Genomic DNA, 18,179 nt, shown 5'->3' with positions numbered 1-18,179 from the left:
ATGGGAGTAGGTTTACTGTCATGGTGTAATAATTCTCAATTTCAAGTGCCTTGACATGGTATTTCATACCTGTGTCACACTGGCTGCTTGCTGTTTGCACCTAGTTTACTGTGAATGGTGAACAAGTTTTATTGCCTGTGGATTAGTAATACATAAGGAGAAAGGAAGGATGTGACAGCAAGTGAAAAAGCATGCTTGGAGTTCAGCATTTATTAATGACCTGTTTTGTTGGGTTTTTTAACTTGACCTGAGAGGGAGGGGAAGACGGAGTGAGAGAACACAAAGGTTACAACAACTTCATAAGAATTCCTTTAGTGCTGTTTATTCACCTGTACATGAACAAAATTTTGTGGTGGAGCTCTGTCAGGCCAGGAGAAAACATGGACATTTGGCCATGCAGGCCCCTTTTAGCCACATGCTGGTTTTTGGACATGTAAAAGACTTACGTACCAAACATGCTACCCTGCCCCCCGCCCCTCCCTCCCCTGCCCCTACAACCCTCCTCAGCTGGGAAAGCTGGATGAGAGACAAAGATGGGAGCCTCTACCTTCAGTCTTTTGCTACTGTATGACTGGGGGATTGTCAAACTACTCTCTACCTTTCTGAGGTGTCAGTGCTAGCTCACAGTTTTTACTACACAGTGAAAGGGATGTTGAAAAAAAGGCCAACTTACCCTCCCTCCCCAGTCCCCTCCCAAAAACCAGTTTTATCTATTAACTCCAGGGCAAGGGGTGGGGAAACAGCAGCCCTATCCCTGCCTGCAAAGGCCGTGCAGGCTGCTTTTGGCAAGTTACCCACTTCCACTTTCTAGAAAAGCTGGTTTAGTTCTTCAGAGGTGGGTGTCAGTGAATGTGGTGTGCTCTTTGGTGACAGTGCTGAAGCCTTTGATGACATTGACAAGATCTTCTTCATCTACATACTGTAAGGAAGGGAAAAGAGAGAATATCAGCCAAAGCTATACCAGACTAAAGGTGATTCCTTCATTTCTCTTTCCTCCTCCCCACTAAAACTGGTTCTAAAATAGATAAATAAGTGCATTTCTTATGTCCTACTTTTCCTCCCAGGATAAGATAAGAACCTAAAGCATTCAAGCACTTGAATCCATGGCAATTAGATTTTCACAATAAGCAGTAAGTTAAAAAAAAAACACAATCAATCCCTTTAATTACTCTATATATCTGATGAATAGTCAATAATATAGTGTTTGTTACAGTGCACTGGGGAACTTGGAGCCATGAAAAGAAAAAATACATGTTTACATTTTTGTTTTGTGTAACAACCTCCTCACATATGATTTAGGTAAAATTTTGTTCTTCAAGCTTCCAAGGGAGTGCCTGACTTTCCACTTGCACTCCTGCATTAGGAGAAAGTTGAAAGCAGGAGAGAAATAAACATTTCCATAGCATAAAGAGGGCACTAGCAGTGTTAGTGCAGGTTTGTGTCCTGGGCCACTGCCACCATTGACTAGATTGATTTGCAGGCTGGACAAACCAAACTTGAAACCACCATTCCTAAGATACTGTGTATAATAAAGAGAAAGAACTGACTCAAAAACATTGCAGGAGGTTTTTTTGCAAGAGAGTAGCTGAGCAACACAGGAGCAGAGCCTTGTCTTGGGTTTGTTCAGGGCAATGTAAAACAATGCACTGATAAGACTCTAACTAAAAATGAATAAAAGAAACACCATATTGTAACTAGCCCAGAAGCCCCATGCATTTTAGGCATGGACTTCCTCCAAAGTAAGTATTTCAAAAACCCAAAAAACCTCAAGTAAGTGTTTGAGATACTGGCTATAAAAACAAAGAGCATTAAGCAATTAAACACCTTACCTAAACTATCAAAAAACCCATCTACAATAAAACTCCTAAAAATAAAAAACCAACAAATACCAGCTGCCACCTCAACAGTGCACTGCCAACAGTACAAAACAGCTCAAAATGCCATAATCCCCATCCACAAAATAAACCATAAACTAAGAGCCAAAAAAATACTCAATAAAACCCACTCACCCTTCAACAACCCAATTTAACATACACAAATCTACAAAACTAAAAATTAATTGTAGACTATCATACCTTAAATAAAGTAACTCCACCACTAACCACTACCACACCAAACATACCAAACTAAAACTCCAATACAAACAAAAAATCCAAAACAACAAAGTAATGTACCAGTAATAACATCGCCAAGACATTTTTTAACATCCAACACATAATCCAAAAAAATAAAAAACCTATACTAATTATATTTTAATTATACTTCCTCTATAATAAAAAAGCAATCAATAACCATAAAATCATAATCTCTCAAAACAAAAACCTTCATATATTTCTAATCCCTAAACTTCTAATTCCTAAACTTTTAAAACATTTTAATGCCTTTTTAATCCCTAAACTTATTCTCTTATCCAAAAATAACTCAAATTTTATCCCTAACACAATTTTTACAATAAAAAATATACAATACACCTAACTACCCCAAAAATAAAAACACAATCCCACCATCTACCATAAACTAATCCAAACTACACAAAAAAAAATTAAAACTCCAAACCATCTACATCAATAAGATCATTATATAATAAATAAAACAATAAAAATATTTTAAAAATCATCCAAGTTCTCCAAAAAACCAATTTCACCATCAAAAACTAAACAACATTTAAAAACTTTAAAAAATCAAGCTCCTAAAAATAAAAAACAAAATAAACAACATCAAATTCCCACCAACATCAAACTCACAATTCCACCAACCAACAAAAACAACCCACAAACTTTCCTAAACACTATAAACGTTTAAAAAATACATATTTCTAAATACAACCAAATTATAAGCCCTCTCCACCTAATCACCCACAAAAAACTACTTTCCAATTAAACCCTAAACAACAAGCCTTTACCCAAATCAAACAAAAAAATCACTCATACAATAACCCTTAACCCAATCAAATCAAAACCAAATATAAAAAACATGCTCTACTTTACAAATAAAACCCATAATCTATCTTGAAGCCTTTACCAAAAAATACCTAATAAAACTCAGAATCAATGAATAAAATTCCAAAACCAAAATTACAAAAAATGTAAAACCAACTACACTCCAAAAAAAAAAGTTAACCTATAAAAAGATCCAAGCCACCTCAAAAATAATCAACATCAAAATACAACTCGTCCTAATATCCCAACTGGCAACACTAAAATAAATATTCGAAACAAAAATTCCCTCTACCCACCTTATCACTAATACCACATAAAACAAATAAATTACACTCATCACACAACACACCCATATTAAAAAAACTAAATCACTCTAAACTTTCAAAAATAATTACAATTTAGCCTAAATATAAAACCTTTAATCTCATAAACAAAAAAAAATGAAATAGAAATAACACAAACTAAAAAAACTCCACCATCCAACCAATGACCAACAAAAAAATTACGCTCTTTTTACTAAAAGACTGTAAATAAATTCCTATCACATTATAAAAATAATGGATTCTTATTGATATGATAATACTTATCACATTATAAAAATAAAACTAATAATTCTAATCACATTATAAAAATAAAACAAAAATTAAAAACAACCATATAAAACTCCACACAAGAACTTACAACAGCTACTAAAAAAACATAAATCAAACCAAGTTACTAAACTCAAAACCTTTCAACTAAGCCTAAACATTATCAAAAAATCCCAAAACATTACCTCTACACTAATTCATAAGTAATAACCAATACTCTGTAAAAATAACAAAAGAAACCCTAATTCAAATTAAAAAAACCCCAATTCAAACTACTAAAAAATAAAAAAACATCACTACCAAAATAAAAAAACTATCTATAAAAATCCACCATATAAATACCCATATCCCCAAAAATCAAACTAATAAAAAACACCAAAACAACAAACTACAAAATAATCAAAAACTTAAATTACCAATGCAAATAATTATTCTTAACTCAATAAACCCATAATACCTCAAATCCTAAAAAAATACCACCTGTAAATAAATACAAAACTAAAAAATAAATTTAATCATAAACAATATTTTTCAAATTATCTATAAAATATATACTACCATCAAACAAACCAAACAAATAAAACCTCTGCAATATAAACAATAATCCAAATATAAATATAAAAAACCTAACAAATTAACTCCATCACACTGCCCCAAACACCCCACAATAAACACTATATACTAACAATAATAAAAAACACCACAAAATAACTAAAGATCTACCCTATACCTCACATTACAACCCATAACACCTTAAAATAAACCTTAAAAATAAGTAAATTAAAAATATAATACCCCTAAAAAATTAAATTAAACAACAAAACTGATTTCAAAAACAGTCTTATCAACATCTAAACTAAAAAACATATAATTAAATGATTATACCATATCCCCTACCATATACCAACTACAAATAAAATTTTAAACATACATTAAACTATTAAAAACCACCAGAAAAAAAATTAAATAAAAATATTTTTAAATTTAAAAATATTAACAAAACCCACCTAATTAACAACCAAAATTCCACCAACACAACAAACCCTACCCAATCTCAATCCCTATATACAATAAACAAAACCGAAATCTCAATAACACATATCAAAAATTTATTTTAAAAAGTTTAAATCAATTCAATCTCAAATATAAACAGACCCATTCATAAAAAACCAAATTACACATTTTAACTAATATAAAAAAATAAAACTACACCATATATACCCAAAAAAATCTAATTATTAAATAAAAATTATATATAAATATATATAAAACTATAAATATCACTAATTACTAAATATTACTATTGTTATCTATCTATATATAGCTATATATTCTGTATATAGTTAACAATATAAATATAAAATATTCTGAAGTAAGTTTATAATACTAAATTATATTCCCATTCATCAATTTAACCCAAAAATAAATTTTACACCTTTTAAACTAATTCTAAAAACAAAAAAAAACCCAAAAATACACCACACAATTTATTTTCAAAAACTGCACTCACTTCTCCACATTCCAGCTCCTAAATTATATTATCTACAGTGCAAACAACAAAATGAAACTCTCCTTTACTTTTAACTACATTTTAACTAACTAAACAAAACAATTTCCTGAACCATAATTTTTTTCCTTTTCTGAAAACTATTTAAACCTACTCTAAACATCCAAAAAAACACCAACTCACCCACATTTTCAAAACCAAAAAAACGAATAAAAAACTAAATGAACCAAATTACAAACCACAAAAAACTTTCAAAATTTATCATCTCTTTTAAAGCCACAAAAAAAAATTTATTATTATTCTTCATTTTTTATACTAATAAATACCTATTAAATAAACATTTTTCCACTTTTCTCCAAAATAACTTTTCTCAAACTAATTAAAAAAACCAAAAACTTAAATCTACTTTCTAAAAAATCCTCTTTAAAATTTTCCTGTCAAATTCATCCTAAACCAAAACAAATACAATTTTTGTATTTGTTTTGTACACATATCTAATGTGAGGTTGATAGACAGAAAAGCTGCTGACTTGCTAAAGCAGCTGAGCTCATGCTGTGAGGGTTGTCTGCCACCAAAAGGAAAATGAAAATTTTTGTTGTCTGGCTTCTGCCACTCCTGAAACTCACTGCAGTATTTTAAACTCATTCTAATGTGCACATGGGGGGGGTTGCATCCTCAACCAAGTCCTGGTGTCAGCCCAGGGTAAGTGGCTGGAGCAAGAGCTCCCTCTGAGCAGCAGGAGCTGTTCTTTTGGCTAATGAGAGCACAGAAAGGGGCACCCTGGTGAGCTGTTAGTCCCCAGGGAATTAAATCACAAGGATTCAATAGCTCTGAGAAAATGGGAAGGCTGACTCATGATACCCCTGGATTGGCAAGTCCATGAGCTGCAGAGTGCAGGCTGGAGGTTAAGCTGTACCTAGAAGGGTTTTGCCTACAGTTATCACTACCCTGTTGGCCTCCTTGGTCCGGCTCTTGGGGTCTAAGTGGGTTTGACAGTGATGGAACCAACACCCCTACTCTGTGGTAAGCCCATATGTTCCAGCCCTTCCAGGTGTTTGGTGAACTGAAGGTGAAAGTCTGAGGAAGCTGCTTGGATTTATGTATCAGACTATCCTCCAGTTCATTTGCATTTTGGACAAGCCCCACTCACTAACTTGCACTCACTAACCATCTAATTCTGTTACTACCTCATAGGTCCTTCACCCCCATTATGGGTGCTTTTTAGGAACCTTAATTTTCATATTTTTTACGAAGGAAATTCATGTCTGTCTCACTGATCACTGCAGCCCTTCTCATGCATTTGGTCAGGGAAGGTTGGAAGTTAAAAAGCCTGTTTCCTGGTGACAAGGAGGAAGGGAGGTCATCACTGTCCTTGGCTTGGAAATCATGTCCTGTATCTGTGTGTTCAGATCCCTGTTGACGACACTGTCTGGTTCTGCCCTGTATTAAAAGAGAAATACTTTGCCTGCCCCCCTAATCTTATTCTAGTCCCATGTGGGCAGAATTTGAATTAATTTGTCACAAATGCCAGGAGATCTGAGCACTCACATAATCTCTGCATTGCGACTGAGCAGAGGACAGAGAGCAGATCTCATCAGCACCTGAGTCCCAGTTAACAGAACAGGAGTCACTGGAACACAACCTCCTGCCTCTGGCTCTAAATGTGCAAAGGATGCCAAGACATCCCACCTCAGACATGTACATTTGCTGAATTGCATGGAAAGAAAAAAAACCACCAAACTGAAGGGAATTCTTCAAGGTACATTTCCTTGGTAACCATGGAGTTAATAGTTCAATGGAAACCATAAAGAGATGCACATGGATCACTTGCATCCTGTAAGAGCAGTGTGTGATCACCTGCAACTCTAGCAGAGAACAGTAGACTTGAAGAATTTTGAGGATCTAAGCTATGGCCATGTCCTTCTAGGCCTTTTGGCTGCATCTCCAGGCAGTCATGACATTTAGACATCTCATGATTCCAACAGAACAAACAAATCTCTATCAGGTGACACGCAGCAGCACCCCAGGGGGGCAGGAGCCCTTACCAAGCCCCGGCCAGTAGCGCGGTGGTTGTGAAGGATGGCATCCCAAGGTGAGTCATCAAAGGTCTTCTTGTCGTAGAGGTTGAGCAGCTGGCTGACACTGCGGTGGAGAGAGGCGGGGGAGTACGTGCGGCTCAGCTGGCCCTGGCTCGGCCTCCTGCCCCCGGCTCCCAGACGGAAACTGCGGTTGCTCGTGGGAGAACCTGCCCCCGGGATTTTCGTATCTGCCAGTCCCTGTCAGGTAGACACAAAGTAATAAATAAAAAAATATATAGGGCATGGTTTTAAATAATTTAGCTGAGCAAAATGAAAGCAGGAGTGGAAGGGAACAGAGAAAACCATGCCTCAAAATCATGCAGTTTTATAAACAGAATAAAAAAAGCCCAGACCTTTCATTACTGTAGAACAATCATATCATTAAAAACAAACAAAAAACCAACAAAACAAAAAACCCACCAACGCTAAACCAGAATTTTCTCCATTTTTTCTCTTTTCTTCTTCCTAATTTTTTTTAAAGTACCAACAAGCAGAAGTCCAAAGATTTTTGTGATAGTCTAGACTTGCACAGCAAGAGGATGTTTGCAGATCTTTTCATCACCAGGGGAAAAATCATCACCCACCAGGAGAAACATGCAGTGTCAGATGCCTTTGTGCATGCTTGGGTCATCTGACACACCGCACGTCTGGCCACTCTGCAAGCTGAGGACTCTACCTCAAAGTGCGTCGTGTATCTTTTGAGAGTGACGCTGCTTGACGAATCGGACGTGTCAGCAATAGTTTCAAACTGAGATCAAAGAGAGGGAGGGAAAGCATTAGGGCAGGGCAAGCTGCAGTGTAGGGGTACCTGACAGAGGGTGTGAATTAGCTGCAGCTCTGTGAGGGAGAGCAGTGCAGCAGGATGTGGGGGAGCAGGGGAACTGGCAAAGACCAGGCACCATTTAATTTTTAAGTGGTCAAGTACTGTGTGTGTAGCCAGCATTGCTTGCCATGACCTCACTAACAATTGTAAAATAAGCAATTTTGCCACTCCATAATAGCTCTACCCTAACTTCTCAGATCAGTCCTTCAACTGCTGCACTAAAAATCTTTCTTTCTATTAAGTCCAAGAGCTGCTGGATAAAGAAAAGTAAAGAAAAAAAAAAAGAAAATAAAAGAAAGAGCAGGAACATGGAAAGGAATTGTGCAGGCATGCCAACAGCAAAGACATTTTAAAGTCAAGAGGAATAACACAAGATGACAGACTGTAGAGGAAAAGGAATCAAAACCATGAGACCAAAAAAAAAAGTTTCTTATGCTCTTAGCCTTTGCCAGGAGAAGGGGCACACTGGAAATCCCATTGTTTCCAAGAGCTTCTTGGTTGAGGCACAGATGCAGTGTCTTGGCACCAAGACAAGAAGGAACAGAATGCGTGAAGGATGCAGGAGTCACTATGCTGCTTGATGGTGCTCACAGGAAAAAGAAGCTGAGAAGTGACAAGAAGAATCATTTCATGGCCTGTGCCTGGAAGAAGCATGAAAATGGAAGGCATGGCTGCTCCCATTCTCAATCCCATAACAACTGCCATATTCCTTTTGTTGTGTTTTTTCAAGGGGTAGGATAGCGCTACTACTCTGCTACATGATGGAACATGTTTTTTATGTGTTCTTTTTCAGAGTTATAACTTCTCAGGATAAAAAGAGCCTTCCTCTTTATCACTTCCCAGCAGCCCTCCTTCCACCACTCTGATGGCCCCACTGTGGGTCCATGTGCAAAAACACACATGCATTTTGTGAAGTTTTCAAGCTTTTTCCCTGATTACTCTCACTCTACTCCAAACCTTCCTGGCATGCAGCTTGTCCTAGAGCAGTCCAGCTGGGTGGTAGATGGATACTGGCAAGAAATAAAGCCTCTCCCTAAGTCTTGTTCTTTGCAGGCATATCTCCTGGATACCTGACAAAGACTGTCAGATTGATCCTGGTTAGCCATCCACAGCAGGCAGCTGGGAACTCGTGAAAGGTTCCTCTGAAAAAGCACATTTTATCATCTACCTTCTCACAGCATGCCAAAGACTTCTCAGCTCTACTGCAGATGTCAGCTAATGTGAGGTGACTCCAGATCCAAAGTTTGTCTTGGGCATCAGAAGCATTTCAGGGCCTGCATACCAGGTGTCCCAGAGCTCTGTTCGGACTAAGCTCTTGTAACCCTGCTTGGTGTCCCCACATGGAACCATATGGGACCAGACAGCCCTTTCCCTACACTGAACAGCCTCCACTTGGCAACCAAGTGTGCAACAAACTGTTAGAAGGAGGAAGAAAAAGTCTGTGTGTGTGTGTGTGTGTGTGTGTGTGTGTGTGTGTGTGTGTGTGTGTTTGACAGGGCAGGTATCATGGATATACACTGGTTGCATTTTTCCAAACATACCGGATGGGTTTCACCTGATGAATACACACTCATTGGTGATGTTCTTTTCTGGAGTGGAACTAAAGGAGGCCTGTCTCGTGCATAGGGTTGCTTGTGGACCTTCCTCTGAAGAATTAAGGAGAGAAGAATAGCCAAGAGGATCAAACCTAGAACTACCATCAGCACTGCAAACCACAACTCGTTGTAGAATTTTGCACGTTTGGACTCTGCTTTGTCCTTCTCTCCAGGTGTTGTCAAGATCAGACCTGTAAAAAGAGGGATTAGGGGAGAAAGGGACAGTTATTTCAAGAAGCATTTAACAATATGCCATCCCTTTCCTTGCTAATAAATTAGGCAGAAATTTAAGTAATTTTGTCGTCATGTGCTTATTTGCACTTATGTTCAAGGTGGCATAATGGTTCAATATGCTAGCGGGCTGCAATAAAAAACTTACTGCCCTCAAGAGACCCTGCTTAAAGCTCTGGCATTGCTGCTTAGGCTGGAAATCACCACTGCATCAGCAGCTCTTCTGAAAGGAGGTGGTGGTGGTGGAATGTGAGGAAAAAAGGGTTCTCCAAGTAACCTTGAAGAGTGGAAATTACTACAGTAATTTCAGAGCAGCACAGATAGAGGACATTCTCTCCAGAACAACTGTGCAGTTGCAGGCCTGTGCAGTTAACAAAAGAGAGGGAGGAAGGTTTTAACACATTAATACAAATGCGAGCAACATGAAAAATTTTACTAGTCCTTTCCCCCACCTGCCAGAAAACAAACCAGTCACTTGGTTGGCTTTGCTTATACACAACAAAAGTGTAAGAAATCTCAGTGACAGTATTTCCTGGTTAATTGGAATCCTACATATATAACCAAACTCTTGGCCAAGGAATTTTCAACACCTTTGCTTGCAAGCCTCCTCTGCAAGTTGCCCACAGTGCCATTCAAGTTTTCAATAGACTCTGGGTAAAAGCAGCAATCAAAAGAACAAAGGGACAGAGTGTGGAAGGTGGCGGATGCAGAGCAACTGGGAACATTTTATAATGCCTTTAAGGCAGCCTTGCCTGAAATTCTGCAGGATAATGGAGTGAAAGCATGAAAAGGGATATAAAGGAAATGCAGAGTAAAGACTAATTGCAAATATAAGGCAGATTTATTTTAAAAGGCTGAACAAGATGCCACATAAAAAAGAACTTAATTAAACCAGTTAATTGATTCAGTTAGAAATAGCTCAAACAAGAAACTTAGCAGAAAAAAGCGTAGCATTTCGGAGCAATATACTTAGGTAAAAATAAAAGAAAGAATATTATATATCTTAGGAGAAGATCTGAAGATAATAATGAGAATTGTCCTACCCCTGGAAGTGTTCAAGGCCAGGCAGAACGGGGCTTTGAGAAACCTGGTCTAGTGGAAGATGTCCTGCATGGCAGGGGGCTGGAAGCTCCAACCCAACCATTTTATGATTCTATGATAATTGGACTCAATGATCTTAAAGGTCCTTTGCAACCTAAAGGACTCAATAATTCTGTGATGTAAAGAACAGAAATCCATATATGGCAAAAAAAGCACATTACCTACATACCTCATAAACAAGGCACTAAGGAAGCTCCTGCAGTGAGATGCCATCCTGCCTGGCATGCACTAATACCAAATTTCAAGCACAAACACATCAAATGAACAGGTGCTAGGTAATTTCTTCATGTATTTACCAACTCCCTCTCCAGCGTTGTACTTGATGACTGGTGTCATGGCACTCCCTTCATCAGTGATGCAGGTCACTTGAAACAAAAAGGCTGAGCAAAAAGAATTAGAAAATACTGTCAGCAGCAGAAATAAAAATTATTTAGGTGCTGCTTTTCACCATTATTTACCAGCAAACAGGCAGGTCTAAAGAAACAAGGCAGGAATAGCACATAACCCATCATAATCCACCTGAACCCCATATCAGAGCTTCACAATTCTTTACACATTGGTATTGAAATTCTAAACTATGAATCATGGCAGATCATAAGCAATCATCACTATGATGTTGCTACAAATTATGTTCCTCTTTCACTACTAAATTCTTCCTTTTCCAATATTTCTGGCAACTTTCAGTTTTTTCACCACTTCACCCTAAATCCCTCATACTTCATTCATGGCTAAAACAAACATATTAAGAACATTTGAATTAAAACAAATAAAGCATTAGCACTATTGCAGTAATCAGTAAGACAAAAAATAAATTACAGAATTCTTTGACATATGACATTGCAACGTCATCAAAACAGAACAACCGCTCCTCCCTCGAGAGGGGACATCTGCTGATAACAGACTATTGAATGTCACTGCATGACTGATAAGACCTGTAACATCCCATTGTGAGATGCTCCACCCAGAGGGAGGAGCCAAGCATTGCTACCCAGATATAATCTGGAGATTCTGGAACACCAGCATGGCTTCTCCACAGGATTTCCCAGAGGAAAAGCAGCTGCCTCTTCTTCCACTGGACCTTCAGAGGAAGACTACACCTTTTTCTGCAGGATCCCTGCTCCAACAGAACCACACCTGACACTCCAGGAGGGCTGCAGCCACATTTCCAATTGGACTGCTACCAACACCCTGACCCACAGGGTGTCAGGTTGAGTTCTGACTCTTCCAGTGTTGTTCAAGTGCACTGCATTGTTTATTTTATCCTTTTATTATTTCTTCTCTATTAAAGAACTGTTATTCTTGCTCCCATATTTTTGCCTGAGTGCCCCTTAATTTAAAATTTATAGCAATTTGGAGGGGTGGGGAGGGGTGGGGAGGCTCCTGCCTTCCTTAGTAGACTCCTGTCTTCCAAACTGAGACAAAGAGAAAGCTTAGCTCAATGGAATTCTTTATAAAGACTTTTTTTAGATATTTTTTGGTGTGGCTGTACACTCCTTTGGTCTTAGCTTGGGATTGCAATGGAGAAATTTTTTTTAAAGTTCAGCACACAATACTATTAATTTCACTCAACAGACTCTCCCGGAGAGGAAGCTGTGGGAAACTGACTTTTGTCAGATGTCCTTGGCAAGTAGAGCTCGGTGTCGAATCCGCTGTAGATGCGCTGCCCGCTCTCCGTCAGCGCGTACTCCTTCAGGCGCCCGTTCAGCACGAAGGTGCGGCTCCAGTCAATGTGGATGACGGATAAATTGCTGACCACGGAGAATGGAGCCATGTACCGAGGTGCTGCAGGACAAGGAAAAAGAGATCAATTCTGTGAATTTCTAGCCAATAGGCTAGAAGTGATTTGGTGATTTATACAGCCAAGAGAAAGAGATTCTCCAGAACACAAGCTCTCTGCCTCATGCACTCCCCCTCTCTCTCATATCCATGTGTATGATTAGGGAAGATACAGGGTGAACAGAAAAAGCTGATGTAGCATGCCAGCCTCTGCACTGAGAAAGCAGAGATATATCCTGAAATCAAATATTGGACTCCCTCCCTTTGCCTTTGTGTATGTGGTACTGACACTAAAACTATAAACTAAGTTCCAGCTTAAGGCAGAGGACAGGGAGACACAGGAGGTTGTGAAAGCCTGACTGCAGCAGGCTGGGCTGTGGGAGCTGCTATGAAGACGGTTCTTTTGCAAGCCCCAAGAAATTGCTGAGATCATCTTAAACACGTGCGCATACATGAAAACATGGGGTTTCAGAAAAATGAGAACAGATGGCAGGCAAACAGAAAAGAAACCCAGAACTCACTTCAGGGAGGAAGAGTTCATCAGTTGGGCTCAACAGCTTGCTGAAAAGAACTTCATTTAAGTTTGAGGTGGTCCTTTCTTGTGGTGCTGCCATTAAGCCATCTGCCCCGTATTTGGTATTTGCTGTTTTGCTCACAAGAAAGCTGCTTGCCCAGATGCACTTTGCTGCTAATTGCCCACTGTCACTAAAGCAAGCCTTCAAGGCAAGAGAAAGCAGTCAGAGAGACTCGAGGAAGGAGGGAGTCAGAGGGACTCTGCAAACCTGGTGTGAAGAGGTCAGCAAGGCAAGAAAAGCAAGGCTGAAAGAAGAGGACTTTGGATCTAGTGGGTGGGGGATTAAAAATTGCTTTTGAATCCTTTTGTTCTATGTGTCTCACCAGTTCCTTATGAATTTTCTCCATTTAAAAGTTCATAATAATTTTCCAGCCTCTTAACTTGCAATTTAATAAAATACAGCTTTGGACATAAAGGCTCTTTCTTTTGTTTGTTTGTTTTTTGGTTGGCTGGTTGTCTTTTTGTGGTTTATTTTCCTTTGTTTTTGGTGTGGGTTTTTTTTCCCAGTGGTAACATTAAAAAAATCTGGGCCTGTTCCACCTGAAACTTTCAGCTAAGGATGTATCAGATTACAGATTTTGAGTAATTACTTGGCAGAACTATCAAATGATGCAAAAGGGATTTTTAGAAAGGTGATTCTGAAATCCTGACATGAGATAAAAAGTGAACATTGTCTTTGCCCTGACCTGACAGACTGAGATGAAATGCCCATCTCATCTGTTATGGAATGACTCTGGCTACAGCATTATAGATCTTTTTAATAAAAGCTGATGTTAGACTACTACAAATTCAGTTTTGATGGCAAAATCTATTCTGCCTGTAGGCACAGGTCCTGCATGTTTAATTTCCAGCATACCACCACATGGCCTTAAAGCACTGCCTGCAGTGGTTGGACAGCAAAAATTCTTACTTCAGTGTTCACAAGCATACAGTTATTCAGATGGTATCCAAGGAAAACTTTTATGAATCCTAGCAGACGTGTGGCATGAATTAGGACAATAAGATTGTTCCTGAAAACAATCAACAGGTCTCTTTCAAGATCTCCACTTTTCCAAGGGATTATTTATGGCGTTATTTTTATTACTACACACCAGCCTTCTGGTAATACTTAAAATATTTTATGTTCTGCAGCTTTGCTTCCCATTTTCAGTAAAATAAAAGGTTTCCAGGCTCCCACGATAGAGGATGTGACATCAGATGATGAGCAAAGAAATATTTTTGAAGGAATGAGCAGTTAAGCCCCAGAGCAGAATTTCAATGAATGTTCATCAGAGACACAGTGACCAGGGACAGGGAAGAAGAGGTTTCTGGGGATGTCCTCTCTCCTAGAGGTGAGGAAGTAATTTGGCTCTCAGAGACAGGCATGACTGGTCAGTGAACCATTTCTCATACTCACGCTCCTTTTCCGTAGTGAATCCGATCCATTCGGAGGCGCTACTGCCAACGGAGTTGTAGGACACAACTCGCAGGTTGTAGGTTGTGTAAGGCTCCAGGTTGGACACGTTGGCACTCTGTCCTTTCCCTGTGTACTTCACCTCAGTTGGGCCAGGACTGCAAGCCTTCACTGCTGGCTGTAGGTTCAGAGGACACGCCATGTACACGTGGAGCTCATAGCTGAGAACAAAGTTGAGATTGTGATGAAGGAAGGGCCCTAAAACATAAAAGCCAATCCCACATTTTGTCCTAACTGCTGTCTGTCCGGCTACTGGAGAAGAAAACAGACCTGTTCCCAGTTTTTCTCTTGGAGATTTTGGTCCTAACTGTCAGATAACTGGGCAGTTGTGGTAGTAAGTCACACTCACTGTTGATGCCTGTTACCTTGCTGCCCTCTTCTGCAAGTCAGGACTTTTGCCTAAGAAACTCCAGTTGCAGCTCTCTCATCACTGCCAGCTGAACTCACAACTATTTCATTACACAACCACAGCTGCCAGACAATCATCTCCACTCACAATAGCTCATCCTCTCCACCTTTATCCTCCCCAGTATCCTGCTCAGGAGAAAAGCAATCACCGCATGTAAAAACTTCCCAGAAAGTGTTCAGGCTACAGGGAATGTCACCACCACTATGACAAGGAAGGTGTGTGACTGCCACAACTGTTCAGTGCCCTCAGCCATGGAATTCCAGCTCACACTGCTCTGGCACTAGCTCCAGCCGAGGTGGTGTGCAGCTCAGCTGGGGGGCAGCTCCTACCTGGTGACGATGCCGTTGGGTGACTGCGGGGCGCTCCACTGGAAAGAGGCGTTCCTGGAGGTCACGGTGCGGATCTGCGGCGGAGGCTGCTCCGAGGGCGGAGCTGGCTGCGTGGTGAACTCAGCCATGGGCCCTTTGCTGCAGCAATTGAAACAGGTGCAGGCCTCCACGCCAATGGAGTACGTGGTGAAAGGCTTTAGCCCGTATATTGTCTGCTGGGTGGCAGTCCCTTCTGACAGCTGTGAAAATGAAGAGGGAACTTGTCACAGCTTCAAGCAGCACAAGTACTAAATAAGAGTTATGGAGGTGAATTAACCCCAGAAGAAGAGGGGCAGAAGATTCTGCACGTTCCTTAAGTGTGACACTAATGCAGCTGCTGTGTAATGGGAACTCTGTGTTTTTCTCCCATTATGAAGTTAAAGGACGCTCTGCAAAGGAAAAGACCATGCCATCAGGGGCCTCAGGACATCTTTAGTTGAGCTGTGACCACTGTATGTCAACTGCAAATGTCATTCTCAGCAACAGAGAAGCTGCAAGCCATTAAAGAAAGACTCTGGGATAAGTGGTACTGAAGCAGAAAATAAATTAATGTGGAAAATAGTTCCATGATAAATGTGCTGGCAAATAATCATGCATATCTCACAAGCTTCCTCAATGTGGATGAAAGAAACAGAGCTGGGCAGCATGACACCAATGTGTCTGGTGGGTCAGGTGACTCCCAGACAGGAGAATGTGCTCTCTGGTAGGAGCTTCTGAGTCAAGAGCCAACACGATGCTCTTCTGCATTCAAACAGACATTGTGCTGGGTGAGCCTGTTAGGAAACTTTCCTAAGCTCAGCAAGGGAGACCTGGCAGTTCTGGCAAAGGAATCAGTGCCCTGCTCTGAAACTCCCCACAGGAACTGCCACTTCACCTTTCTGCTGTAGTCATTTGTTGGTAAAGCTTTTTTGAAGCCAAAGAAATAAAAATATGTAGAAAACACCAACAAGGGGCAACATCTGCTCTCATTTGGCAGCATGTGGTTCAGCAGAGTTCAGCAAAAAATAAGAAGAAGAGAGTCAAGCAAGCAAAGGGAAGCACTTGGTACTCCTTGATGCCAGAGGCAGAGGCAGAGCCAAGCCAGCAGCATGGCAGGTGTGAGGGAATGGAAAAGGAAGGCCATGCAGGCACCAGTGGGACGAGCTGGCTGAATCAGACACGGCCGCAGCCAAGTGCACTGGAAGGAATAAATGGGTAATGTGAAATCAGTAGACAGCTTAAGCTCACAGACAGGACAGTGCAGTGCAGAGCAGCTAACCATGGGAGCCAGGAGAGGAAGGCAGTCTGTGACCAACAGCAGCAGCTTGTAATGACAAAATTGTTAAAGCTAGAAAATACAAGTGAAGTACAGAAAAAGTGCTGACAATACTCACCACCACATCAGTCCCTCTGGTACCATTAGAAAACAGCCTGTAGATACTGACCACCCCGTTAGGCTTCAGAGGGGGGCTGATGCTCACCACAGCCACAGTGGACGCCACGGTGCTGAAGAGGGGAGCTCCCAGGCCCTCGGGCGGGGCAGGGCCTGTCCGGCAGCGGGACCAGCTGCTGGGCGTCCGGCCCACCGAGTTCACTGACCACACCTTCCAACACAACAAAGAAACTGTCAGCAAAGAGCCCAGGCCTCCAGAACACCTGCTGTTAGCCAGAGGGGCTACTGCAGCTCCACCGACACTGGGTGAAACACGGCACAATGGCACTCCTGGAAAATGCCCCTTGATGGCCAGTCAGCACCTGTGCTGACCCAGTAATTTCTTAACAGAAGGGTGGAATATTTCCCACTGCCACACTTAGGGAAAAGAAGAAAAAGTCATGTCTCAGGCAGTGTGTGCTCTCGTGTCTTCTTCATACCTGATCCCCACACTCTGAATTCCTACCCCGGTCTGTGTCACACCATGCCAAGAGGACTCCTGGAGGAGCTGCAATCAACAAGAACAGTGTTTTCAAAGACATCTGAACAAAGATACTCATATCTGGTCCTGACAATTTCTCCCTTCTGCACATTTTCTTCATGTATGCAGGTAGCCCCGATGAATTCAGCCTGGCCTTGGGTGACACTTAAAAGTTACATTCACCTTGACTGAATCACACAAGCCAAACTCAAGTTACTCATTAGAACCAGTGAGCTTTACAGGAACATCCCTCTCCTAAAAATATTAATGTATCAGTTATTTGGCAATATTTTCAGTAACTTGTAATATAAATAAAGCCCACTGAAGTGTGTCATTAATTCGGCATCTCTCATTTATTTTCACAACAACATTTGCTTTATTGCATAAGCACAAAGGCAATGACTTCAGTTCCAAAATTTCAAAAATTAGCAGCTTGAATTAGGCCTGATTAAAACCCACATGTCTCTATGAACTATGCCTACTGATTTTGTCAGCTACCCAAAACCAGAGTGATCTGCAGACTACATAAAACTCAGCACTTATTAAACACACTCTCCAACAAATCTGCATGAAAATTAAATTTTGCTTTCATCAAGGACTGAATAAACATATGGAAGGATGTATAATCTTATTTATCAAAAAGCATTTGTATAATTAAACACGAATATCATAAAAGGTTGCCTTAGGTCATCATTTGCATGAGTAAGTAATTTGTAGAATGTCAGAAACAATAGACAGAATAGATGGATGCATGAGCATATAGGGTTAAATTAGACTCAATATTAGCCAACCACATAGTGATCAATCAGAATGATAGATCTAAATGGCAATACAAGAGGACTG

At 40.2% G+C, this 18,179-nt stretch overlaps 1 protein-coding gene across 1 annotated transcript in view; it reads right to left on the bottom strand.

Annotated features, from left to right (window-relative positions):
• Window positions 1–490: 490 nt before the first annotated feature.
• Window positions 491–18,179, bottom strand: part of USH2A (usherin) — a 372,550-nt gene continuing 354,861 nt past the window's right edge. The window contains exons 64-71 of the mRNA XM_058020039.1: window positions 16,818–17,027; window positions 15,406–15,644; window positions 14,611–14,828; window positions 12,470–12,646; window positions 11,161–11,244; window positions 9,479–9,723; window positions 7,082–7,312; window positions 491–919 (exon numbers count right to left, since the gene is read on the bottom strand). Coding sequence (XP_057876022.1) covers window positions 830–919; window positions 7,082–7,312; window positions 9,479–9,723; window positions 11,161–11,244; window positions 12,470–12,646; window positions 14,611–14,828; window positions 15,406–15,644; window positions 16,818–17,027 — 1,494 coding nt within the window. The 3' untranslated portion in view covers window positions 491–829. The remainder of the gene's footprint in view (window positions 920–7,081; window positions 7,313–9,478; window positions 9,724–11,160; window positions 11,245–12,469; window positions 12,647–14,610; window positions 14,829–15,405; window positions 15,645–16,817; window positions 17,028–18,179) is intronic.

Source organism: Melospiza georgiana, chromosome 3 (genome assembly GCF_028018845.1).
Source record: "Melospiza georgiana isolate bMelGeo1 chromosome 3, bMelGeo1.pri, whole genome shotgun sequence".
In the NCBI taxonomy this organism is placed as follows: domain Eukaryota; kingdom Metazoa; phylum Chordata; class Aves; order Passeriformes; family Passerellidae; genus Melospiza; species Melospiza georgiana.
The sequence above is the reverse complement of the archived record's forward strand: the minus strand, read 5'-3'. Positions and strand labels throughout refer to the sequence as shown.